At 40.0% G+C, this 27882-nt stretch overlaps 1 protein-coding gene across 1 annotated transcript in view; it reads left to right on the plus strand.

The window, feature by feature from the left end:
- The window catches only part of LNPEP (leucyl and cystinyl aminopeptidase), an 86697-nt gene extending 60451 nt beyond the window's left edge, over positions 1–26246 (plus strand). The window contains exons 10-18 of the mRNA XM_090038317.1: positions 1267–1427; positions 3653–3744; positions 6758–6941; positions 14259–14415; positions 16227–16411; positions 16995–17156; positions 18055–18195; positions 19070–19151; positions 20714–26246. Of these exons, the coding sequence (XP_089894443.1) occupies positions 1267–1427; positions 3653–3744; positions 6758–6941; positions 14259–14415; positions 16227–16411; positions 16995–17156; positions 18055–18195; positions 19070–19151; positions 20714–20845 (1296 nt within the window). The 3' untranslated portion in view covers positions 20846–26246. The remainder of the gene's footprint in view (positions 1–1266; positions 1428–3652; positions 3745–6757; positions 6942–14258; positions 14416–16226; positions 16412–16994; positions 17157–18054; positions 18196–19069; positions 19152–20713) is intronic.
- The last annotated feature ends 1636 nt before the right edge of the window (positions 26247–27882 follow it).

Here is a 27882-nt window from a genome sequence, read left to right on the forward strand (position 1 = left end):
GGATTTGTTGTTGTTTTTTGAACAGGGTGGTTTTAATGGCACTAAATATATGTATTAGCCTGGTGCCACACATTGTAGAGAGAAGCAAGAAGACTAATGTCTTTTAATCACAATGTTACCAAAGAAACAAAGATTTAGGAATGGGAAAAGCAAAATGATTTGATGGAGCTGTTGGGCAGCATTTATTAAGTACTTTGCTGACTGGACCAGGTCATGTAGGTCTTAAAACATATTATGAAGAAGGGACAGTGATAGAGCAGAACAGACTGGGTGGGAGAAGGTTTTCCAGGTTTACAAGGAGAACAGCTAGTAGAAGGGACAAAGGAGGAGGATGTGAGGGGAGAATCTGTCTGTGCAGCTAATCTTAAAATGAAGCTTGATCAGTTTATGGATCGTCATTGCCTGTGATTAATAGGGTACCGAACTTAGTGATGAAAAAAGTAGATGAAATAGCTCTTCTGGATACAATAGTAATAACTCAGAAAATAAATTGCTCATTATTCATTCTTGTGCACATGCAGAGCTCCATTGTGTCCAATATGCTTGTATAGGGGTTACTCCCTGGATCAGGGCATTAGTTTCCATATAGGTAGAGAGGAGAAAATGCATAGCTGTTTTATAAACTACTTTACTGTCTGGGGTGAAAATTGAAGTATCAATAAAAATGTAAATGTTCCTTATGATAAAAGCATATTAGCAAGATATATGGGGAGATGGATTAATTATTTAAGAGTGGCAAATGGTAGGGTGGGGAGTAAATACTGAAGGCTTCTAAATTAAAATGGATTGTTTAACCGCAGATGGAAGTCTCAACATGTAAGCATGTCTGACTCTCTTAATTCAGTTCCTAATATTTATTCTACAATAATTTAAATATTCTTCTAATCTAGAACATTATCAGAATTCTGGAGAAACAAAGTAAAAAGAGTGCAATGCCATAAAATGTTTTGCATATGTACTTTAGTTTATTTGTACCTATTCCCACCTCACCTTAGTCTATGCAGAATTCTCTTTCTTGCTCAGGTGTCACTTGGGTTCCTTCCCCCCCCGCCCTCCCAAGAAAATAAAATTTGTTCATCATTCTTACTACTAACTGAATTGGCAGGCCAAAGAGTCTGTACAGAAATTTAATCTCTCTTCTTGCATTAGTATAAATTCCAAGTTGACTCTCATCTAGTGAGCTGTGAGGAGATGGTTGAAAAAGACAGGTGGGCAATACTGGTCAGTTCCTTCCAGAGTGTGAATGTGAGTGTTTGTTTTTTATAGATTACCAATGGAACACTAGATGTAAAAGCAATGATGAGAACCTGGATTCTGTACACAGGATTTCCACTAGTGACTGTTAAAAGAAAAGGAAAGACCATTCATGTGGAACAGGAGAGATTTTTACGAAGTACGGGATCGGAGAATCAGACTTCATCTGCAAGGTTATTCCACAAACGCATACCCCACTGCAGCTTACCTTTTAGTCATGTAATTTAACTGTTGGGAAAGTTCATATTCCTCTTTGACAAAGTCCAGTAATTCCTCTGATGGCACTCTAAGGAGAGTGAGTCACCGCAGTGCACACAATCTTTGTTATATACCTTGAACAATGATTGGCAATTCCTGTAAATTGGCATTTACAGACAGTTTTGTAAATGTAGAAATGAAATATAGGGTGTTGACAGGCATTTACTTGTAGTGGTACCAAGTGCTGAGGCACAAAAATATAGTGGAGCATATATGTGTTCCAGGACCCTGGGTGGAGAGCTATAATGTCTCCTCAAAAGTGAATTCTTTAGCCAAGAGGGCAATAGGGTCTGTTTCATGGGTTCCCCCCCACTCCTAGGGGAGCTGAGTAACTACCAGCCCATCCTCTGCCCTACTGTCACTGATCAGTTGGAAGCTGCTGAAAAATAGCAGCTACCCAAGATAGTCCACCTGCTGGTGGGGCAGCAGGGGCGAGGAGAACCAGTGCTTGGGATCTTGTAGAGGCAGCAGAGATCCTTTACCCTATCCCCTCCCCACCCCACCAGGCTTCTGCCCTGGAAGATGGGGTGGGGAGTGGAGAACTGTGGGATGCTGGAAGTCCTAGAACTCCTTTAGCACCATGTATAACCTTATAGGCATTGCACATAATGCTACAGAATTGAGATGTTCCTCTTCAAAAGGAGTAGTACCATTTCCATCTTTATAGTGCTACAAACAGATTGAATGTAGTGCTGCAAATGTTAATGCCTGTCCATGGCTATCAAGAGCTCCAAAATCTTAAAATTTGCTTTTGTGTAATGAACTGCAATAAGCGCTAGAGTAATTCTCAGGATTTGTTTGTTTTTGTTGTTTTAGTTTTTTGTTGGGGTGTTTTGGTCTGTATAAAAGTAGTTCTTCCAAGAAGTTCCATTTATCAAGCCTTCTGACTCAAGTAATTGGGTACAAAAAGGGCAGGTGCATGAGGACTGAGGCAGGAAGTGGTTTGGAAGAATTCTGCAAGGATCCCAGGTGTTAAAGGATTTTGGAGAAGTTCCAGAAGAGGAAGTGATTTGTTACTAGACTAAGACTTCAGGTTGAGTGTTGACACAGAGCAATATAGAAAGCAGAAAACAAAGCTCTCCGTTTACCTATGAATTCACATTAATATGATACCTTGTTTAGGTGTATTTTTCATCACAATAAAGGCTGAGAAGGCAGTAGCTCTTTTTTATAGTGTTGAAATAGTGAAGTGTGAAGATAAAATAACTGAAAACCACAGAGCTCCTTTATTTGCAATGGCATTTTGGTACCGTGAACTTTTACCTTATTATTTAACAAGGCAAAGACCTTCTCAAGTCTGACATGTAGAGCCAAACCCTTGGAAATGTTGTTTTACCTTACTGATGTTGAAGTTTAAGGGGGTTTGGGGATGTTTGCATCTTGCAGATGTTGTCCTAAAATAAATTTGTCTCATGAGGAGTTTTGTGCCGTGTCTGTTCCTGTTTATTTTGGAGGTAGAGGTGACATGAAAAAAAAGTTGTAAATTGTTCCTAAAAGCTTTTCAGGTAGTTGGAATGTTTTGCATATTAACCCACGTCGTCCCTCTCAGTAGTGTTACATCTAGTGACAACAAAAATTCCAGTGTTACATGGAAGATTAATGTATAATCTTCTACTTGTGAATTTTTTCCATAACTGATTACTTTTCACTAATGAGATTTGAATCGCGACTCTTGTTCTTGAATTTTGCAAATAAATTCCATGCAAAACTGTGGAACAAGACAGAGGGGATGAAGGAGCGAAGGTCTTGTGAACAAAATATTAGGCTGGGAATGAAATGCTGTAAGTTCCATTCCTGTCATTGTGACAGATTTTTGGTGTGGATTTGGCTAAATTACTTACTGTTACTAGTTGGTGTGCTACAGTGCAAAAAGAGAATAAGGATACATTTCTACTTCCCAAAGAAAATTTGAAGATAAAAATTCATTGATGTCTGTGAACCCTTCGAATCCTGAGGTGACTGAGAGCATAGAATAGATTCCTTTAACCTATGATGGTGTTCAAATGCCAGTAACGTGTTAAAGCAGTTTTTAAAAAGTAAATGACTGAGACCACCAACAAATAGAAAACTTGATTACATTCATCTTTCATTAATATTGTATAATATGTCTGTAAAATATATATATTTTTTTCTTTTACAGTTACCTGTGGCATATTCCTCTTACTTACATGACTAGCAACCACAACCTCACTTTTCATTTTCCTACTGTATATTTACTGAACCAAAAGTCAGGTAAGTGATTTGGAGCCTCTCTAGTAAATTTATGTAGTGTACACAGGCTAACTTCCTTTTGTAAATTATCAGTCTTTTGTCTGCATACCCTTGAGTAGGTCTTGAAGTGAAGGGTGTACAGTACAGTGGCAAAGAAAATAACATCTGTGGGTAAAAAAAAAAATAACAGCATATCAGCAATATTTTTGTAAGTGGAGCAAATTAAACTTTTTATAAATGGATGAGATTATAGTCAGCTATCAATTGGTAGTATCAAACATTGTTGCATTAAAACGTTAGTGCCTGTATTACAGAGTGCACCGGTGGATGGTAACCATTCCAGGAAAATTTTTTCCTCCTCCATGACTGATGCAAATGGCTGGGAGCAAAACATAGACCTAGATGTTTTTCCCCAGCCTGACAGGCTGTGGAGTGTTCTTTGTAGAGTCAATCCTGAGAAATTTAACCACCTCACATAGCTATGGGTGTGAAGAAACATTTTTCCCTTCTCAGGTATTATTTGTTTTATACCTTAAAATAATCCATTCTGGAACTTAAATTTATTTTGATCTTCTTTTTCCTGTGGTGGTTATTTTGAATCTCTTGAGACTAATCTGTACGATGTTGTACAGTGGTAGTATTGTACCAAAAACATTTAGCTACCTTACCATTGACTTCATTGGCATCGGGGTATCTTCATTGACTTACTTTTTACGGGTTGAGGATGAAGCCCATTCTTCAAAATACCTTTAATCTTGCTGTTATTATTGGTCCATACTTCAGTGATATGTTGTGTGCAATGTCTCTCCCACCTCTTATTATTTTGAAGGAAGCCTTCCAAAATTAAAGGTGAATGCTTAGTGCAAGTCTGAAACCTTTAGCGTTACTTTAAAATAGCATATATATGTACATCCCCATAAAAGAATTTTTTCCAACTCTTAAAAGTACAGTAGCTTAATGAAGTAGGGATTTTTTGTTTTGTTTTGACAGTGGCATTATTCAGTTCCACTGAGCTGTTTCTGGATCTTTGTCATTTGACATGATAGTTAAAAAGTTGATTGCTACCTGACACATTGAAAAACCAAGTTAATTTTATGCATCTGCACTTTGCTTCATTGCAGTTGGTAGTCAAGGACCATATTTACTCTAATCCAAGGCAGGGTTTTTTCCCCCATTTAACATGAGGTGATGGGGGTGGTGGCAGGCAGCAGGGAGTGCATCTACTATACTGTAATGGCTTTAATATTCTAAAAAGCACAATCCAGGTTTAACAAGGCACCCGGAATTTAAAATCAACATGTGGATGCAATGAGTCTGTACTTTGCAAATCCATGCAAATCTATCTCTGTGCTCTGAAACTGTGTGCCATCCATATTCTGTCTGTATTTGCATGTTATAGAAATTTTGGTTTTTGTTTGTTTTGGTTTTTTTGCTGAGGGGAGTTGTGTGTGAAATGGAACCAGTGGATTACTATTACAATGATTGCTTTGTAACTATAGACCTGAAAAATGGGCCATAGAATTAGTGCTCATGGGTGAGGATTTTTTTTTCTTCTTAGCAGAACTCTTGAGTTGCAGCCCACTTGTTTTGTGTCAGAATCTGGCATTTAATAACATAAATTATCATGGAAGTATTTTTTTCTTAATCTTGTATCTAAAATGTATGCTATTTTTGTTTCGGGAATGGAGCATTAGCATGGTAACTTCATGTGTAATTTCTTAAGTTCCTCACTACTATTATACAGTAGAGCATGTGAATTATTTTGCAGTAGAACATGTGATTTATGTGACGGTGATTTAGTTATCAGAATCTGAAACTAAGTTTCTTGAATCAGTTTCTTTTAAACAATTCTGATAAAGGTTGAAGGTATCTGGTTTACCTTAATGTTTCTTTTACTGTAAGGGTGGTTCTTATCAGAAACTGCTTGTGGAAGCTGTACAGTACTTTAGTAACAGCAGAGCCAGTGATCTCTCTAATAGTATCTGCAGCTGGATTAAAAGGCTATAACTCTGTTACTACCATATTTATGCAAAACCAAGGTGAATTTAGGTTTTCACCCCAATAATTAGATTCTATACATGGAAAATTAAAAATTTATTATACATTTCTGTGTATAGGTTTAATCTAATTATTGGAAGGTCATCTTAAATTGGTTGCTTTCCACTCATTGCTGTGGTGGGGGAGATGGTAGGGGGGTAGGATGGTTGTGGGGGATAGGGAGGCAGTAGAAGGGAAGATGGTGGGAGTGCAGTCAGTAGAGGGGGGATAAGGTAACCTGCCTCCTGCTGCCATGGTGTGTCCCCAAAGTTGGGAGCCCCATCAGCTTGTGAGGCTCCCAGCTGCGGGAGCATATAGTGCACCCCACACAGCTGGAAGCCCAGATCAGCTGACAGAGCTCCTAGTCACGGGGTGCACCTGCACACAGTTAATGGTGTGATGGGAATCAGCCACCAAGTTAGTACGTTTTTCTTGCAGAATAACTTTGTGGCTTATTCCTTGTTTTATGATGCCACTGATTACTTTAATGTGTGCCTAGGTTAAAATTTTAAGATGTGATTAAATGGTTAATCACATCTTAAGTGTAATGTGTGGTAGGGGCCTAGGCTTCAAAAGTTTGCATGTTGTAACTGAATCCATTCTTGACATTGTAGTGAAGAGACTAAACTTGCCCTACATTGCCTAATTCGTTGTGTTCTTTGTTCAGATAATCCTCTGGGAGTGCCTGGGTATAATTAGTGGCAAATTGTGGCTCTGATAAGTCTAGCAGACAAAGGAGTGAAGGTGGGAGAAGAGTATAATTCTGACCTGAACACCACTTCTCTTACCAAACAAATTCCCATGATATAACACACTGACTCTGTGTTTTTGCAGTTGGGAGGAGAATTGGGAGAATGGAAAGTTGGGAATTGAGAAGAGAATTGACTTCTTGGATAACCTGGATCCAGATCATTTACTGCTCTAGAGACATGGAATTAGAAAATGGGTTTTGAAGAATATCAGTTTAACATAATATCTGTTTTTGTCTTTCAATTAGCTAAAATTGAACTGTCGGAAGAGGTTAAATGGGTGAAGTTCAATGTGGACATGAATGGCTACTACATAGTGCACTATGCTGAAGAGGACTGGCAGATTCTGATTGACCTGCTGCAAAGAGATCACACTGCTCTCAGGCCAAAAGACCGAGCCAATTTGATCAACGATATCTTCAGCCTTGCAGGGTAGTGCTTTGTACTAGGCAGCAGTTGATTTCATTTATGGTTTTGTGGGGTTGGGGGGGTTGCTTTTTTTTGTTTTAGGTTAGGTCAGGTTAAAGACTAATTATATTTAAGTACATGGGAAGAAATTGCTTTAAAGATATATAAGTTCAACTACCACTAAACTCTTTATATCTGTTTCACTGGAGTTTCAATGAAAACAACATGTCAGATGTTGGTCTCCATTCATTTCATGTTGGTGTCTGTCCCTTTTGTATTGCAAAGGACACCGGTAGGTTCCTGGTTCTGAGTATAATATTTTTTTTTCTTAGATATGTAGGACTGGAAGGGACATCAAGAGATCATCCAGTACAACCCTCTGCTCTGAGACCAGATCAATGCAAATTGGGTATCTTAGATTGGATGTCAGGAAAAATGTTGTTACTGTTAGAACAGTGAGGCAGTGGAATTAGACTGCCTAGGGAAGTTGTGGACCCTCCATCACTGGAGCTGTTCAAGCAGAGGTTGGACAGCCACTGGCTGGGGATGATCTAATCATAGCTGTGCCTATGTTCTACTGTGGGTATTTCCCATGCTTCTGGACTATGGTAGTTGGTGCATGGGGCTGGGAGGGAATTCTGTTTCCTTTCCCTGCTGCTACATGCAGCAGGGTTTTTTAAAGCCTTCCTCAGAGGCACTGGGTGTTGGCAGTAGCCAAGGCTGGGAATTTTGACAGGGTTGTACGAGGGCTTCTGCTGGGACTGAAATATGTAGGTTCCTGACAAGAATCTCTTGTACTTGTGCTCAGGGTTGTACTGATTGCCATATCTGGGGAAGGAATTTTATCCTGTGGTCAGATCAGTACACACTGGGGGGGGTTGTCTTACCCGGTAAAGGGTGGGATGTGGCTCTCTTCCTTGCGTCTCTTGAGCATATCCTCTTCCTCCTATTTTTTGGCAATTCAGGATGATTGTCTTCCATGACTGTCTTATCTGTGTGTCGAAAGATGGCTGATGAGGCCTATCTGGGATAGACTCTACTGCAGCTCAAATATATGTTTCTATGGGGCAGGTGGTGCTGAATTCTTGATTTGGTCCCTGATGCACTGTTTCTGCTGCTCCTGATCTTTCATCTCCTGTTGTTGTTGTTGTGTGGTTTCAAAGTACTGAGATCTTTGCAGCAGACTCTTCCTTCATTTGTTGTGGTCCTGAGCAATAGTCTCCCACAAATTGAATCAGTGTTGCATTTTTTTTAAGCTGACCTTGATGACATCCCTGAAGGACTTTTTCTAATCTCCTCTTGAGCATATACCTTGGCTGAACTGGGAGAATAAAACTTGCTTCAGGAGTCTGGAGTTGGATGTTTGGATGACATGGCCAGCTCGATGAAGTTGATGTCATATGATCGTTGCCTTAGTACTTGTAGTGTTTGCTTGCAGGAGGATGTTGACGTTGGTGCATCTGTCTTCCCAATGGGTTTGGTGGATCTTACACAGGCAGCATTGATAGTGCTTCTCCAGCAACTTTAGATATTTCTTGTATGTTGTCCATTTCTCAGTTCCGTATAGCAAAGTGGAGATCATGACTGCTTGATAAACCATGAGCTTGGTTTTGGATCTGATGTTGCGATCTTTGAACACCTGTTTCTTCAAGCGTCTAAAGGCTGTACTTGCACATTTGAGGCGATGTTGGATTTCTTCATCTGTCCATTCTTCTGCCAGAGATGGCTTCCGAGATAAGGCAAATAATATTCTCTAGAGTATTCTCCAGAGTCATCATGGATCTGGGTTCACTGCCAGTGATGGCGCTATGTGTGATGGGGGGTGGGAGGGAGTCTGTGTGGAAAAAAAAGTCCCCACACTTCACACCTTCCCTTAACACCCCACGAACAGCCACACTGTGCCCCAAAACACCTCCACACAAACACCCCTCACAACATACCCTACACCCCCCCACACACAGCCACACCCTCTCACAAACCCTGCACACGCGCCATACACCCATAGCCACTGCCAACCACACCCCACACACTCCCCCCCCAATATACAAGAGTAAGGCTTTGTTTTTGAACTACTATGCAATCATCTTTATATACACAACACAAACACAACTCATGACAAAAATATTTTTTGTAAAATTAAAATATGTCATAGATGTTTGACTTTTAATATATGATTTATTTTTCTGGTTCAAAGGTGGCAACCCCCCCCCCCAAAGTACTTTTGCAGGCAAGAGAGGGACTTCTGGTGCCAAAGTCAGGGGTTAGAGGTAGGACTTACGGTCCCAAGATGGTGACTAGGGGGCCAGGGCATCTGTCAGGGGGTGGGGCTACCCTTGCAGCCCTTGACAACTCATCCAAACTCATTAAGCAGCTCTCCAGTGTAAATAATTGCCCATCCCTGCCTTAAACACACACTGAGATTCTGGGAGGAGTTCTTCAGCAAGCGGAAGGAGACGGTTCAGGAGGGTCCTTGCAATGATCTTTCCTGTGGTGGACAGCAAGGTGATCCCTCTGTAGTTTCTGCAATCGGACTTGTCTTCTTTCTTGAAGATTATCCAATCATGGCATCCCTGAGAGAGTCTGGGATTTCCTCATCATTCGAGATCTTTAAGATGGAGGGCATGAAGCTGTGATGTGAGCTCCTCTCCCCCCTCCTTGAAGATTTCCATAAGAATTCCATCCTCTCTAGATGCCTTGTTGTTCTTCATCTTCTTGATGGCTTTCCTCACCTCATCAAGGGTTGATTCCAAGATCATCTCTGACTTGCTGTTGTTGGGTGGAGTTGAGAACACTTTCATCAACAACAGAATCTTGCTTGAAAAGGTTTTGAAAATGCTCCTTCCAACTGATGGTTCCTCTTTCCTTGATTAGGTCTCTTCTGTTCTTACATCTTGAGGTGGTTGGTACCTGAGTGCTTGGACCATAGATGGTTTTGGTGGTACTGAAGAAACCACACATATTGTGGAAGTAAACAAGATGTTGAATCTCCCTGGTCTTGTCTTGCTACCATTTGTTCTTCTTATCGCAGGTCCTCTGGATCTCTGCTTTGGCTTATTAGAGATTCAGTTTCTTTTGCTTGGAGTTAGTGTCATTTTGCCAAGCACAAAAGGCCTTACACTTGCAGTTCATCAAGTTTTGGCTCTCTCAGGAATTCTCATTAAGCCAGTCTTGATATTTCTTGGTTAGAGCATCCATCTGTCTCTTCACAGGTGCTGATAATGATGCCATTAAGGGCACCCCATGTGCTGGTGACTTTCTCCCATTGTTGTTGATTGGAATTCACCAGGTTTTCATTGAGGCACTGGTGAAAGAGGTCTCTTTTGCTTGGGTCCTTGAATCCTTCTGTGATGATCTTCTGTTGGCTTTGCTTTTGCTCCAGCCATCATTTGGGAGCCAGTTTGAATGACATAACTGAGTGGAAGAGTCAGTGGTCGGTCCAGCCCGCAATCATCAGCTCCTAACATAGCTTGGGTGATGCGGATGTCTTTGTGATCCTGGGCATGGACAATGACATAGTCAGTCAGGTGTGAATGCTTTAATCGTGGGTGTTACCATGATGTCTTGTTCCTGTTTTTCTGGTGGAACAGGGTGTTGGTGATGGTGAGTCCATGTTCCACACATTTGGTCAAAAGGAGGATGCCACTGGAGTTGACTTTTCCAACTCCTTCCTTGTTGATGGTTCCATTCTGGAGGTTAGAGTCTTTTCTGACTGGTGTTGAAATCACCAAGAAGAACAAGTCCATCTCCCTTCGGAATGTCAGAAAGCACTCGGTCAAGGTTGGTGTCGAATTCTTCCTTGGTTTCATCAGCAATGTCAAGAGTTGGGACATGCACACTGATGACGCTAGAGTCATGAGGTGCTCGTTAATTCTAACAGAGAACTTATTGATTTGGTTTATAAGTTTATTCCCAATAGCAAAAACAATTTTGAAGCTGGGGTTCTCCTTGCTGTTTACCCTTCCAAAAGAATGTATAGCTGCTTCCATGTTCTTTGAGCTGCCCATCTCCTGCTCACCGGGTCTTGCTTTGTGCAGCTATATTGATGTTGTGTCGCCTGAGTTCTCAGGGCATGATTGCAGTGCAGTGCCCTGGGCTTTCACTATTAGGGTTGTCCATACAGTCTTGATGTTCCACGTGCTGAAAATGACAGTGTGTCTTCTCTGGTACTTTCAACTGCAATAAAGGTGATCCCACTGGATGCGGTTCTCCAGTCAGGAATAAATACAGAATACTGTTTGAGATGGGCTGGTGCATCTTCCATAGTCCCCTCCCCATGTGGGGTGACCAGAGTGGATCCTGAAGCGGGCTGCTCAGTCAGTTACAGCTGCCAAATCACATTCCTGTCTTTGTCCAAGTGCCAGATGACTTCTTGTAACTGCCACTTTCATGCCAGTTTGTGACTAGGATCTTCCAGACCTCACAATCCTGCTTCCATCACCATTAGCTGGTTGTCAAAGGACTTGAGGAATGTGCTGGAAAACCTGTTTTCATGCCTGTGCGTAACTTCTTTTATCATGAAGAAAGTGCTGCGCATCTGCTTCCACATGGCTTTTGATGGAATGGGACCATGATTCAGTGGCAAGGAGACCAAGACAACTGGGGATCTTGTTCCACTGCAGCCTTCATCTGCCTTCGCAACTGTTGAGATTCTGACATCTTCTGATGATCCATTGTTGAGAACTTGTAGACCCATGGGAGGGGGCTGGATAGGCTTATTATAATGACAGCCTGTACTCACAATGTCACAGCACCATCAAAGGATATGCGTGGCTTTTCAGGAAGGAAAGCACTGCCATTTGCTGTCCTAGACACATTCTGGTGGTGCTACCACTGCTTGGTCCACAATTGCTTATTCGCCAGAGCTACCTTTGCTTATTTCACAGCTAACCTTCCCACTTGTGGACGTGCTGAGTAGCAGTACAACTCAGGCTCACGGTCTTGAGCATATATTTACAACCTTTACAGCAGCTGCTGTGGTCCCCCTACTGTACCTGTAGTAGGTTATGGTGTTAGTCTTGTGTTTTGTCAGGCTTGACTGTAGTTTTGCAAAGAGGGTATACAAATCCACTGTCTAGGGTAGTTTGTATAGGGATGACCCTGCTTTAAGCAGGGGGTTGGATTACATGACCTGTGGAGGTCCCTTCCAAGCCTACTTTTCTATGATTCTATGAATTTGTGTACCATGTTTTCACATTCCATAATAGGAATCCACAATCTCCCAACCTTGCTTTACTTCATATTCCTATTATATAATGTGAAGTACTTGCCGCACGGGAGTTCTTTGCCTCCGTTTTTTTGAGCAGGGACTGAGGCATCCCCCCCACTGGAATCCCTGATGGACCCAGGGGAGACACTGCCAGGCCCGGGGTCAGTGAGGACCTAGTCAGGAAACTTCTGGTGTGTTTAGATGTGTTCAAATCAGCAGGTTCTGACAATCTCCACCCCAGAGTGCTGAGAGAAGTAGCAGAGGTCATTGTAGGACCCCTGGCATGGCTTTATGAACACTCATGGTGCTCTGGCGAGGTGCCGTAGGACTGGAAAAGGGCCAATGTGGACCTCATTTTCAAGAAAGGAAGGAGGACCCAAGAAACTACAGACCCGTTAGTCTTACCTCAGTCATGGGGAAGCTCTGAGAAAATTATGCAGGAGCACATCTGCAAGGGGCCAGCAGGGGAGATCATGCTTAGGGGCAACAAACATGGGTTCATTTGAGGCAGGTCCTGTCAGACCAACCTGGTGGCCTTCTATGACCAGGTCACAAAAGCCTTGGGTGCAGGTGTCGCAGTGGATGTAGTCTTTCTGGACTTTAGGAAGGCCTTTGACACTGTCTCTCACCCCATTCTCATCAAGAAATTAGGTGACTATGGCACTTGATGCCTACCCAGTCAGATGGGTTGTAAATTGGCTGGAGGACTGCACCCAAAGAGTGGTGGTGGATGGGTCTTTTTTGACCTGGAAGGATGTGGGCAGTGGGGTCCCTTAGGGCTTGGTCTTCCGGCCCGCACTGTCCAACATCTTCATCAGCGACTTGGATGGGGGGTGAAAAGCACCTTGTTCAAATTCACGGATGACACTAAGATATGGGGAGAAGTGGGCATGCTGGAGGAGAGGGACAGGCTGCAGCTAGATCTAGACAGGTTACAGGGGTGGGCAGATGAGAACAGGATGGGATTCAATACTGACAAGTACAAGGTGATGCACCTGGGGAGGAAGAACCAGCAGCATACCTATAGGCTGGGGAACTCCCTTCTCATCAGCACAGAGGCAGAAAAGGATCTTGGAGTCATTATTGATTCCAAAATGAACATGGGCTGCCAATGTGGGGATGCAGTCAGGAAGGCTAACCGCACCGTGTCATGCATCCACAGATGCGTCATGAGTAGGTCCAAGGAGGTGATCCTCCCCCTGTATATGACATTGGTCAGGCCGCAGTTGGAGTACTGCATCCAGTTCTGGGTGCTGCACTTCAGGAGGGATGTGGACAACATGGAGAGGGTCCAGAGGAGGGCCACCTGCATGATCAGGAGTCAGCAGGGCAGGCCCTATGAGGAGAGGTTAAGGGTCCTGAACCTGTTCAGTCTCCACAAGAGGAGGCTGAGGGGGGCTCTGGTGGCCATCTACAAACTGGCAAAGGGAACAACGGCCATAAGTTGACCAAGAATAGATTCAGGTTAGATATCAGGAGTTGCTACTTCAGAGTCAGGGTGGCTAGGATCTGGAACCAACTTCCAAGGGAAGTGGTGCTCGCTCCTACCCTGGGGGTCTTTAAAAAGTGGCTAGATAATCACCTAGCTGGGGTTGTTTGACCCCAGCATTTTTTCCTGCCCAGGGCAGAGGGTCAGACTTGATGATCTGCTCAGGTCCTTTCCAACCCTACCTACTATGAAACTATGAGAAATAAGATAGTTACCTCACATGTTAACGTTTTAATGGCTCTTGCTTTCTCTCTGTTGGCATCAAAGCTAGATTAAGTTGTATTGTTCTGGGTGGTCTTTCTGTCAGCTGCTTCCTCGATCAGAGTAATTCTGTTTGGTAAAAATGTTTTCAGTTGTTGCCATGCTGCATCTTTTATTTTGTTCTGTCCACAAATTGAAGATGTGTTTTTTACCACTGTTATCATATTTAAAATGACAAGAGCACTAAAACTTGTCTATAAAATGTAAAAACTATTTATATTTTATCTTTCACTTCTTTAGCTTATAATGCAACTCTCTTGTAATTTAATCAGGGATATTGTAGGATATTTTCGGAAGGTATATGCCAACTGTCAAATTTCATTTCACCAGCGAGTCTTTGTTTCTAAGTCCATTTTTATTCCTTTTGTGTTTATTAATCTTTTAGCCTAGGAAAGGTGCCTCTGACAAAAGCCTTTGACCTGATTGATTACCTAACAAAAGAAGACAGCACAGCACCAATCTCTCAAGCTTTGTTCCAACTGAATCTCATCTACAGCCTCCTAGAAAAAAGGGGAATGCAGGAACTTGCAGGAAGAGTAGTGGTAAGTCTCCTCTGTTTTTTAAAACAGTGTTTGCAATAGTAGGGTATATGCAAGTGGCTATTAGATTATTTTCTGGGATACTAAAGAAGGAATATTCAATTCTAATTGATGTGGTTTTAAGGCTGATTTGTTTGCCTTAATCCCACTGCTCTTTGGTATTACTTCTTAACTATGGGACTTATTATTCTGTGTTTGCACTGTTCCTTGCATGATGAGATCTGAGTCAATGATAATGGCTGCCAGGCACCACCATAATACAAATGACAAGCCAAAATATTTGCTAAATATTATGAATACCCTTGGTTATAATTTTGACATTTTACTGCAGAAACGGGAGAAAATGTCTGTTTTTACTATTTCGGAAGTCCCCGAAGCTGGCTGAGAGATTCTAAATCCTGACAGTTTCATTTATTTGTAGCCGAACACCCAGCTCTCAATTTAAATTTTAATGTGTTAGCCCTCGTTCATTATTTACAGCAACTTTCATTTTTCACATGTTTACTTTCCATTGAGCAATAGGGTACTTTAAGCAGGTATGGACCTGTAAACCAAACAACAGACCATTGAAAGGTGTTCACTCTCAAACCTTTTCATTCCAGTCAGAGGTCTGAGACTAGCATTTATTGTCTTATACTGCAAAGCAACAGAGGAGCATGAAAACCCCAGCCAGATAGTAAAAATTAGTTCCTTGGCACATGGCTGTTTTACTTCCATTTTCAACTGCTTTTGGTAAATGTTGAATTAAAGAAATATTAAGAAAGAAGTAATAACCCACTGTTACTAAGTGCCTTACTTGCTGGTAAAGGTATAGTGGGATATAATGTGTGATCCACATAGTTGTGCCTCCTGCCATGCCAGATGTGTGGCAAGAGGTATGATTGTGAAATTGCGCATTCCCAAGGGTTTCACAGACCCCAAGGCTGAGAGATCATGGAAGCTGTGAACCTCCAGCCCAGAGGTTTTCATGTACCCCCAGAACTAGAAGACCACAGCAGCTATGATATCCCAGTCCCAGAGGCTCCACACACCCCTGGGGTTGGGAGATCATAGCTGTGCTCTGCTGCTGCTGAAACCCAGATCAAGTTGTGTCCTCAGCTGCTGGGACTGAGAGTACCCTTAGTCATGGAATTCCCAGCCCCAGCTGGGCATGGTGCACCTCCCAGCCGTGGGGGAAGACTCTCTCCTATACCTGCAAATTGAAGCAAACGGCTATAAAGTTAGTACACATTTTCAAGTCTAACATTGTAGCTAGTTGGAGCTTTTTATGGCATGAGTACTTTTCATATGTAGCTGGTCTCAAGGTAATTGCTCTGTTAACTAGTTAATTGCAATACCTGTAACATTTAGAGGGACCCTAACTGTTTTGCTATTTAGTATTTAGTCAAAGGATTTACAAACAATACCTTTATTATACTAACTGCGTAGATAAATAGATATGTAAAATGGTATTAGATCAGCATCCACCTGGAAACTTACTAGTCCAAAACTAAAATGATACAATCTAGTTTTAAATCAAATGAAGATTGTCTACACAAGCATTTATATTGTTTTAATTAAATCATTTTAAAATAACCTTGAGTTAATCTGTGGCACTCAGCGCATAGACCAATCTTAATAATTAGATGCTCAGAAGCTGACTTACAGCACCTTTGAATAAATCTAAGCCGACTGTATAAAGTTTCTCATGTATATTCATGAGCAGTAGCTGTACCCTCTCATTACAGGTTAATCTCATATATGAATTCCTCTCTGAAAAGTTTATCTTTACTTTTAATATTGTACTCTCTCTCCATCTTTCTTTCAACTCTTAGAACAGAGTAGTAAAGCTGCTAGGAAACAAAATTGATCACCAAACTTGGACTGACAATGGAACCCTATCTGAACAAGAACTGCGGTCAACATTGTTATCCTTTGCCTGTGACCATAATTTGGGAACCTGTAGCACCACTGCCACTGACTGGTTTAAAAAATGGAAGGATTCTAATGGTACAATGAGGTATAAAAAAGTTAGACTGAGATTCCTTTAGTTACATGCTTACCTGTTATTCTGAAGAAGGTTCCTAACTAGGGAGGCTATACTTCGTTTGACAGCTTTTGCTGAATTTCCTCCAATTTTCTTATCATGGCACAGGCCAAGAGAGAAACTAAATTAAAGCTAAAACATGTTATTTCCACTGTAAGACCAGCAACAAATTGTTTCCATCCCAGTTTCCTAAGCTGCAAGCTCAAGATAGAATTATCTAGTTGCAGCATCACAGTTAACCTTTATCTTTCAGAACTTGCTCCGTCTAGAACCAATGTGAATTTTTGCTGCAGAATAACTACGATTCTTGTCACAGAATATCTAAACCTTAATTTTGATTCCATATATTCTGTAACCTGTCCTTTCCCAGTGAACCAAAATCTGAATAGTGCCTTCCTTAGCATGAATTAATTTGTCTTAGAAATGTACAGTCACTACCAAATTAAACATTCTAATGAAAGGCATCACTGTTGCAATTTTAGATAATGTTTTTATATAGTGAATTTTTTTCTGCTGTCTCACGCAGACGTGCTCTTCTGCTTTTTTTCCTGTCTAGTGTGCCTGCTGACATTATGAAAACCATATTCACGGCTGGAGCAAAAACTAGAGAAGGCTGGGAATTCCTCTTAACCATGTACACACTTTCAGTTTCTGAAGCTGAGAAGAGCAAAATGCTTGAAGCCCTAGCCAGGACAGATGATGTCCGAAAACTGATCTGGTATGAACGAGCCAAAAGATTATATTATGCGCAAACTAAGGAAGTAAGAATCTTTGCAAGCATGGATTGTCCCTGCCTTGCTCTCAAAACATTTAACATTATTGGTGGTGGTTTTCATGCTAGCACTATGTTTGAACATCTTAGTAGGCATCTGGCTATTAAAGCAAAAGATGGACAACAAATTATGCCCAGATTTCCATAAATTTGAACACAAAGGTCCTTATATTTCTCTCACTTACAAAAGTGTACATCTGTGGTAATATCCCTATATTATTGTACATATATGAAGTCAACTTTCTAAACTATGGTATAGGAAAAGAAAAATCAGCCTAAATTTTTTTGCAGTCTGGGACGATCAACACATAATTGCTTTAAATCAGAAATTGCACGAAGGCTTCCAGGTATGGGTTTGCTTGATAATGAAGCACTAAGACAATAGATAACAGTTCCTTTTTTATGGATAAAATTTCCACCTTGCCTTCTGAAAGATGCATTGTCCCCAACAAAGCTAATCAACCTACAGGACTGTCAGGGAGAAGTAGCATAGGCTTTAAAGGATTTTCCTAATCGCTCTGCTGTGGAACCAGTATTGTTACATCTCATTTCATCAGTGGGTTTAGTGGTGGGCATTGTGATGGCAATTGAGTAACTTAAGTGAATGTTGAGATTACTGAGCACCTTGCAATAAATAGGGCCATACATCTGATGCTTACAGCTGATAACAGCACTCCTGTACCTTGTCTTGATGTCGATTTAGTATCTTGGTTAAGCTGATAGTTAACTAACAACTGGCTTGTTGTAACATCTTTTCAAATTGATCAGTGTGACCTGTGAGTACCACTGGAATTTGTCTGTGAAGTGTTTCAATAGCTGTGAAACTTCATGTTTTATTTCCTAGGTTAATGCAAGCAAGCCTTGAGGGAGACCACATAAGGGCACAAGAACTTTTTCATATCATAGCAACTATCAGCCAGAGTTTTCCTGGACATTTGTTGGCCTGGGACTTTGTTAAAGAGAACTGGGAAAAACTTACACAGAAGTAAGTCACGGTGGTGGCATGAGCATGAAGGGTTAGGGACAGAATTTATAAGACATAAAGTTTTTCCCTGAGCAGAAGGATGAATATCCAGCTACATATTAAGAAGACTTAGGGTAAAATTTTCAAAACTGCTTAAGTGCCATTTGAAAGGGGAACTTGGTATAAAATGACTTTTCATTTAAACTTAATCTCCCAGGTTACATCAGAGCTTATTCAGTTCCATTAATGATCTGCCTTATTTGTTCACATATCGTGCTGACATTTTCCCCTCAAAATTGTCAATCTAAAGTTGGGGCTATATATGTCTTAAATGAGAAAACAGATTCTGAACAGTTTGGCTCCCTCCTCCCCCACTTTATTCTGCCTTCCCAAAACAAGGTGTGTGTTATATTTAGAGGTGTGAGGTATGCAAATAAATATGATAAATCATTAGGGCATACTGGATTTCTCCTTCGTTGAACAACATTATATCTTATATCCACAATGATCTTAATGTGCTTTCACATGCATTGAAAAATAAAATCTTGGGATGCATTCATTGGGTCTGTGAAGGGTTTATTCTGTTTTTGGTTTTGGGATTTTGGTGTGGGGGAGCACAACAAGATGTCATTTATTTGAAATACCAGTGCTTATCACGAAACAATACAGTTTTTTTCCAAAAGTTACGCCCAAACCCATTTTCATATGTTCTTAAAACTTTGGCCTCTAACTATCAAAGTTATTTTTGAAAATGGGACACGGAAACCTTAAATGACTTAGATGCTTTTTGCGATTTTAAGTTTGTTACTAGCTGAGAAGTTTTAATAGAGTGTATGATTTGAACTTGCATCATAACGTCGCTACCAAGAGTTAATTTTTTTCTTCCATATTTCAGATTCCATCTAGGATCATTTTTTGTCCAGAACATTGTTATAATGTCAACCTGCCAGTTTTCAACAGAGGCACATCTACTTGAGGTTGGTGGGATAAAATTCATGGTGCCTAATCTTTGTTTCTCCTCAAAAAATGACATCCCTACTGTTAATACAAAGTGCATTTCACCATGGACTACATACTCCTTATACAGTGGTGTGTCACAAGTCCTATCTCTAGTACTATATACAGAGCCACAGGGAAATGCGTGATTCAGGGTTACAGAGCAAGCATGTTGCGGAACTAGGGATAGGAGCTAGCCATCTTGATTGTCAGTCTGATAGTATGTATACTGAAACAGCCTCTGTCATTAGAGGAAATTATTTTGGTCCACATTATTTAGATCTGGCACTTGGTGTATATTAAGGAAATAGAGATCAAAGTCCTGAAGTAGGGTAGGAGGGTGGTAGAACCCTGAAACAGGTTACCCAGAGAGATTGTGGAATCTGTATCCTTGGAGGTTTTTAAGACCCAGGTAGACAAAAACCTTGGCTGGGATGATCTAGTTGGGGATGGTCCTGCTTTAAGCAGGGGGTTGAACTAGATGACCTTCTGAGATCCCTTCCAACCCTAACTTTCTGTGATTTTATTGCTGGGGAGAAGGGAACAAAGGTGGCTTTTTATTCCATATTCTGGAGCATGTGGGTACCATGAATATCACATGCATAATGTGAAGCAGCCTAAAAGCCACTTTGCTGGCAGGAACCCAAAGGACCATTGTAGCAGCTGAAGAACAGCTACAGACACAACTTTTCTCTTTTTTCTCCCACATTTTCTATTCCAGGAGTATGAAGAAATGGTATAGATGTCACCATAGTTTTTCATGTAACTAGTGAACTTCTTTTGGTGAAATGGTTAATGGTCAACATCTTTTAAAATTGTCCAAGAAAACATGTGCATGCAGTTGATGGGCTGGTGCACATAAATTACATGTAGTTAACATTTGCATCGTCATCTAGAAATTACTTTTATAAGTTTTGGTGTTTGCATACATCAGTGATAGGTAGTTTTTCAAGGCATCTTAGATAGAATCTTTTTAAGCAATCACATTTATCACATTCTTTACCAGAATCCTTCACTGAAAAGCCATTTTTTTCTTTAAAATATGTTATGATTGCTACTTAATTGTGCTCTTAAGCTGGGGCTGTTCCCCCTTGCTAGGTCCACATATGGTGCCAGCCATACACTAGGGTTGGGCTCCTGGGATTTTCTCCTTCTCCCCCAACTTGCATAAAGGGAGCATTAGCAGCATATGGCACCCTCTGGTCCTTCCTTTCCCCCACCTCCCTGCCACCCAGATGGCACACTTCCTTCCAACAGGCCTCCCCTGCTTATGTGGCTCTGGGAGAGGCAGATTCACGGGTCCATGGGCTGCATGTGGCCTGCGTGTCCCCAGCTGAAAAACTCTGCTTTGAATGAAGGGGTATTGAGTTAGTTTACTGAAGCTAAGCAGGTAGTTGCTATGATTTCCATGAAACCTAATCTCTACCCATTTTCAGTTCTGAGCAGTTAGCCTGTAATTTTCCTTGCATGGTCTTAACTTCAGATTGGTGTATGTTGGTCCTACATTTCTCAGTATGACATGCACATTTTCCTTGCTCTGCAGGTGAAGACGTTCTTTGAGTCAAAATTGGAGGACACTTCTCAACTTCACTATGTCGAAGAAGCTATTGAGACAATTCAGTTAAATATCCAGTGGATGGAGAAAAACTTGGCGAAGTTACAACAATGGCTGTAGGGAGCACAGTGCCACCTGTGTGTGTATGTTAGCCACTGAGAAAGCTTGTGAACTGTTGCTCTGTTGTTTTTGCAGATGCCAGGGTAAAACCAGGCATCGCTGCAACATTGTTTGCACTATTAGGGGGTTCTAGTTAGCTCAGGGCACCTCTCATCTAAGGGTTTGATTTTGTTTTTCTGGGGGTTTTACCAGGCAGGACATGGGTATGTATTTATTCTGAAGCTGTGTTCATCTACAGACCAATTCTTTCCATAAATAACAAATATATACTTAATTTTATGTTTAAAACAAATGCCCTATCATTTGGAATCCTGTCCTGTTTTTTCATCGTTGGGCTGAATATTGAAAAGGCAGCCACAAAGAGCTACCATAAGGGCTGCTTTTCTTTGCAGACTGCTGGCTAATCGGCGTTCTTTATGCAAAACTGCTGGTGGCCTCTTGCTCTGTAGATTGGTATATCTACTGAGAATCAAATGAAAGTTTTACACATGTAGGTGTTAATAGTCCTGATGAGGTACACGAGTTAGGGGATGGAAGACAAAAAAGTCAAGTTACAACTTTAGCTTTTGATTATCAAGGTGTTTTCTAGAAATTATAAGACTATATATAGCTATTATTATATAATATGTATTTTTGTCTGAGAAGTGGCCAGGTGCCACTGATACAGTGTATGAAAAGAAAAGAAAAAGCCAAATAGCTAGAATTAACAATTTAGAAAGTGGGGATTTCCAAAACTATCTATGCGACTTGGGAGCACAGATCCCATTAAAAGTCTGGGTTCTGTACTTTTAACTCTGTTAGACCCTTTCAGAGAACTCTCCCTGAATTGTCAGATTGTACTAACTATGTCTGAGCAGCAGCACAAAAATTGCCATAGAAAGTTGCTCCAGGCTTATTTAAACATGAGACTGACTACTAATTAGCTTCTTTAACTACTGATTTTTCTTTCAGCACTCCTTGCAGGGGCTTGCAATTGGTATGCTTGTGTCAGATATTGTTTGGGTTGGTCAGTCTATTTATTCTTTTTTTAGTGTCACTAGTATAATTTGTGAGGTGCTTACCCTGTGGTTTTGCATAGTTTTCTCACTGGGGCTTTATTTATGTGTCCTTCCATTGTGATTAAACTACTGGGGAAAAATCCTAAAACCAATTCAAGCAAATTTACCCTATCAAAAGGCAAAATAATCTATGTCACTGAACCAAAATTTAGCAAAAGTCATTCAGGGGCTTGCTATAGGCACAAAACTGTATTTGTGTAGGTGAAGACAGGATTTTTATTTTGTTTTGAATGAAAGCAGTAGAGCTTTTGTGTGTGGATGCTTTTAAACCAGGATCCTGTTGTTTGGTTCTTTGAGTCAAATTGCACAGACAAACAGACATATCTGGTAGTAAACCAGTATGAGAGAGTCCACAAACAAAAGCTGCAGTGATTTAACTAAATGGATGTTTAGTTAAGCCGGTTCGAAATTGGTTGTGCAGGCAAAAGGTGAGAGAAATTACTTCTTCAAAGCAGGCAAAGAATATTTTGAATTAGTCAGCTTGATTGATTGACTCTGAATGTCACTGTGTTAATACAGAGTTTTGGGTTTTTTTAAGAAACAGAACTACTTTCACCTGTGAGTTGTGGTGTTCATTCCCATATTTTATATATTTCTGCCAGTTTAAAACACTTTTTTCAACATTCTCCAGTAATTTATTTAAAAAATTGCTTTTGCTGTCCTAACCTTGAAATCATGAGAAAGGAATGTTACCCCTCGAGGATGCATGCAACACTTTAAATTTCTCTTTTAATAGAAATGAACATATTTGGCAGGCACTGAAACTGGATTTGGCTGCGTATGCACTGACAGTGGATTTCAACTTCCTTATCAGCTATTTAATTCTGATTTAAAATCATTGTGTTCTTGAATTACTAGTATTTACTACACTGTTTAGTTCTATTTAATCAGTAACTGTCTTTGAGCTATATTTTTGAGTGTACTTTGTGTCATTTTATGACTCTTTACATTTGCCTGTTCGTTCTAGATAGTGCTGTCTCCACTTCTCTCTTTCCCCTTTTTGCGCACCACCACCAATGCCATTATTTCAGAAGGAGCTTGGTGAGCACTGTGGAAAACTTCACTTACCACCCCCCCTGTTTCTACCTGGAGACTTCAGGAATATTTTACTATCGTGTTCAGACAAGTTACTGGTGATGTTGTTTGTACAAGAAAATACCATGCAGCTGAATTTTAGAGTGCAAAAATGGAGGTTTTCTTTAAAATTCCAAGGTTTTTCATTTTAACAGTATCAACCGATAAATTTTAGAGGTTCTATATGTAATTTTTTGCTACATACATAGATATAATAATATGGATTCTTCAGTATCAGTTGTCCTTTTTTCTGGACTGTAGTCTGGAGCTGGGAGCCAGCTTCTGATAAAGTAAAGAAAGATTCATACTCTTTGACAGGGGTTAGATGGGATGTTTTTTTGAAAAGTTCTAAGCAAGCTTATCTCTTAGTTCAGCAGGAACTGAGGAGAATTGGCACTGCTAAGGATCAAGCCATGACTCACACATGAGCCTCATTTGTCATGTCTTAGTTTAAATGAACAGAATCGTGACAGTTCTTTTGTCTTCCAGTCAAAAGAAAAGCACATATATGTAGCAAAGTGTGCTAAGAGTCCATCATATTTTCCTGTCAAACGTTATAGAACAAGAGGCTGTATACATCTTCGGACAGTGTGTTTATATCTTTGTTTTTGTCAATGAGGGAGATTCCCACTTAACAGCTACTGGCCATTTACCAGCAGCTCAGGGCCTCCTCCATTTTGTGCAATTATTTTTGTTAAACATACAGATAGTAATTATTATATCCAGTCAAATTTCATAAACCTTCTTCAAACAGTTAGAACCTCTTTAGTTTTGGTATTTGGCAGTGCCTCCATTGGAAATAGTATTAAGTTGAGAAGCCTAAGAATCTAATTTGATGGAAAACATGGATTACATATATCTGTAAATCACTTTTATAATATATCGCTTCTAAAATTAGCCTACCAGGAAAAACTGTACTACTAGATTCATTTTTGCTTTTTGTTTTTTCCATGGAAAACAGGCTAGCTGCTAATGCATCTTAGATTTAATTGAGAAATAATTGCAAGCTTATTTTTTAAGCTAAAGTTTTTATTTACCTTCAATCATTTGCACGAGTTTTTGGCTTCTTAAATTACCTGTAATGATGTCAGAATATGTGGAGAAAAAGAGCCTGAAGTGGGTCAGACTTGGCTGTTTAAATCTGATTGCAGCAACGGTATGTGTGCCTTATGGATTATGTTACTGTGACATTACAGATAACATGCCAAAATAAAAAATGGCTGTATTTTTTTGCCGGGGGGGGGGGCAGTACATTCAAGTCCTTTTCACCCCAACTGTCATGTTTTTATTTTTTGGCTGGAAGTGCCTCTCTATCTTCTATTGAAAGACACCAAGGCTGTTTTGCCATCTCTTGCACTGAGTGGGAACTAACTAATTTCAGCTACCTATGAATCCAGTATTAAAGACTTCAGGATTTGCAGAGGGATAATTTGAATTAATCCACAGACTTTCACTTTGGTATGTCAATACATATGTAATATTCAATTTGCATTCCCAAAAAGGTCTCCTTTCCTGAATTTCTGCACATGATTTCTAGATATTCACATAACTGGCAAAAAGTCTGAAAGGACTATTTACCGAAGTTGCCTTCCTCTGGTGCAGTTTATAAAGGCAAGTTGAATAGGCAGATTTGTTTATCATTTTGATTTTGAAAGTGTGGCTGATACAGTTGTTGTATTTCAGTATGTTTATTTTTAGTTATCTTCCAGTAACTTGCTATTGAAGCAAAATTATGTTTGCTTTGACAAAGCAAATGATACTATCTAAACAGGTACCTCGTTATTCAACATTACTGAAATCCTCTTTACATTTTATTTACAAAACCTGTTACCCAAAATACCCACGTCTTTGCTAGATTGACAATGTGATAATTAATTTAAATTCATTTCAACTTTAATTGTAGTATTAATTGGTTATTGTTGTAAATTGAAAGGCCAAAGGAATGCTGTTTGTCCATAGAAATTAGAACTTTTTGTCTGTTCCTTCTGTCTTGCAACATTTTGAAGGATTTGACATTGTGCATGCATTTTATAAGTAATGCCATAAGTAACAGTAGTGGCCTTAATTATTTTCTGTTGGTGGCCATGTGCTGCAAGGAAGTTTGACCCTTAAAGTGAGTCCTGTTTATGACTCCATATCCTTCACCTGTTCTCCATTAGGTAAAACATTCCTTTTTCTGACAGATTGTAATTGTTTTTGCTCTGCAGGAAGACATTATCTTTCATTGCACTCTGAAATTTAAAACAATACTGCCTCAGTAACCATAGTTTTTTGTATGCAGTTAGATGGTATGTTTTTAACTTGTATATTTCTGAATCCTGTTTCATACAGTTACTTCACTTCATCACATAGTAAATATTGTTGTTTCACATTTGGCTATGCTGTATATAGAAAATGCATGGGTAAACTTACTTTTACATCATAATGCTATTTATTCTTATTGATTTTATTAAGATGCTACTAAGTGTTGAAAGATTTTGAGGTTTTTTTTAATGAGGCATGGGTTCACATGATCCTTAGAAAAAAAAAAATAAAGGATGTTATTTACCACATTTAAACTCTCAGGTCATATTGCTAAAAAAGTTAAAACTCTCTAGTTTTGCTGTGTTACTTAAGCGTGCTGCTGTAGGAGAAATACAGACTTTTATATGTGACAATTTAGCTTTTATCAAGAGCAAGAGTCAGGCATCTTTTTGGTGTTCATCATAGTGGCATTTAGCAAATAACCGTATAATCTAATATATCTCCTTGTATAAAAACATATAGCTTGAATGGATTAAAATATATGCAAACTTGGATTGAATTATTATTAAAAATCAAGTATGTTTTCTGTTCCGAGAGTTTAAAACACTGATTTTTTTGTACAGCCAAAATGAGCCCAGTATTACAGTCTTGATATAAAGGTAATTTGCCGTTGAAGAATGAAACCCTTCAAGTTACTTTGGAAACATTATAAAGGGATTACATATTACATTTTATGTATGTTAAAAACACACAGTTTAATGTACAATCATCTGTGTCTGGGCTTTGTATGGTGGAATTCTGAGTTGTACAATGCTTGCCTTTAGGCAAAGGGGTTTCTGAAAATAGTGTGTGTAAATATATACTATATACAAATCTGCGTCTTGTTTCATTTGTAAAGGGAGAAAAAGCTTATTTTCTTTATATTCAGACAAATTGGTTTGCATATAACCAGCACTGACTTAAAGGCATGTGTACTGCAAACACTCTTGCTTTTGTGAGATGGGAATAAAGTATTTAAATACAAAGTGCTGTTTTAATTTTTTTTCCTGTAACTGTTGTTTGATCTCATAAATGTGTATGAATTGTTTTCACAGAGAATAAGATGAGAAAGTACTGTTAGAGTACCAGATGGTTATCCATTCTTTGTTTAAAGAAACTGAGAAGGAGAGTTCAGCTCCTCCCTTGGTAGTATCTCCCCATCATGCGTCAGCCCCAGTGGTAAACTTTGGGTTTATTTTTTATTTTTGTACTTGGCTTCAGATTCATACCAGCTGTAGTGTAAATATGTATTTATCTTCTAAAAGCCCACTATTTTGTTCCTGTGAAGGCACTTGTATCCCATAACCATCACCTCCCAATCTTCTTGCGCCCTCTCATTTTTCATTGTCAGAGCTGTACCAGTATTGACCTCAGCAATGCACTTCTGTTTTCCTGTTTATGCATGACCAGGAATTGCATTTGCCCTCTGTTCTTCAGCATCAAATTGCATTCTATGATTTGATTTGATTTTTTGGAATCCCTAAACTATCTTCAGTGTAACTACTTCTCCAGGATACAGTTGTCCATTCTAGAGTATGACTTTTATGACTTGTTCCTGGATGCACAACTTTGCATTTGTCTATAGCAGGGGTTCCCAAATGGTAGCATGTATACTCCTAGGGATACTCAAGACATCTCCGGGGGAGGTATGCAGAAGAAATTGTGTAATGACAGATTCAGTTTTCATTATAATAACAATTGGCATTTAGGGGTTAAAATACAGAACATCAGCTAGCAGGAGTATGCAGGCAGCTGGTAAATCTGGAAGGGGGTACACAATAAGAAAAAGTTTGGGAACCTCTGGGTTATAGCAAACCTCATTTTGTTTGCTTGGTAAGCTGACCCAATTCAATTGACATCAGTCTGTATGACTGGCCTGTCCCATTTATGTCAGAGGTAAATAAAGGGGACAGGTTCCTACAAAGAGACGGTGTAGACTCCATCTACATGTGCTTGGTTAATTGTCATCCTAAACAGACAGAGCAGGACATACTGTAAAGGGGTCAGACAGCAAGTAAAGAGGGTCCTAGATCATCAATTAGGAACCTTTTTGCTATGGCAGGCTGAAATGACCTGGCAGGCTGGTGCTAGGATCTGGCTGTTACCAAAGGCTCACTACCCATCTGCAGTGTGGTGCCCGTAAAGCCTGCCCTCCCATCCTCCTCTTCCCACTCCCACCCTTGGCCAAAGCCCCACAGCTATGCAGGCCAGATCTAATGGCTCTTTGCGCTGCATCTGATCTATGACAGCCAACCATTGGTCTACGTCATACAGAGCTAGAATAAGCTCAGGGGCAGGAAAGCAATAGAGAAGGTTTGTCTGCTGACCTCTCCAAATTAAGACAGGAGGCCAGAAGGAGTAGCTGGATCTGGAGAGCCAGGAAAAGTTCAAGGGCAGCAGAGCATTGGAAGGAAGTTGCCCATTTGATCTTTCATGGCAAAGAAAATCCAAGGAATAACATATTTAGCAAGGCTTTTTTCAGTAAAACCCTATTGACTAGCATTAATTAGATACCTATGTTTACTCCTCTATTAGTTGAATGCTGTATCACTTTTTTCCATTTTTTTGCCAGAGAGAGATGTCTGGCTTACCAGGTAAGATGTATGTTTTACCTGAGTCATA

The sequence above is a fragment of the Crocodylus siamensis genome, chromosome 3, assembly GCF_052110815.1.
Source record: "Crocodylus siamensis isolate JL-2025a chromosome 3, ASM5211081v1, whole genome shotgun sequence".
Taxonomy (NCBI): Eukaryota; Metazoa; Chordata; order Crocodylia; family Crocodylidae; genus Crocodylus; species Crocodylus siamensis.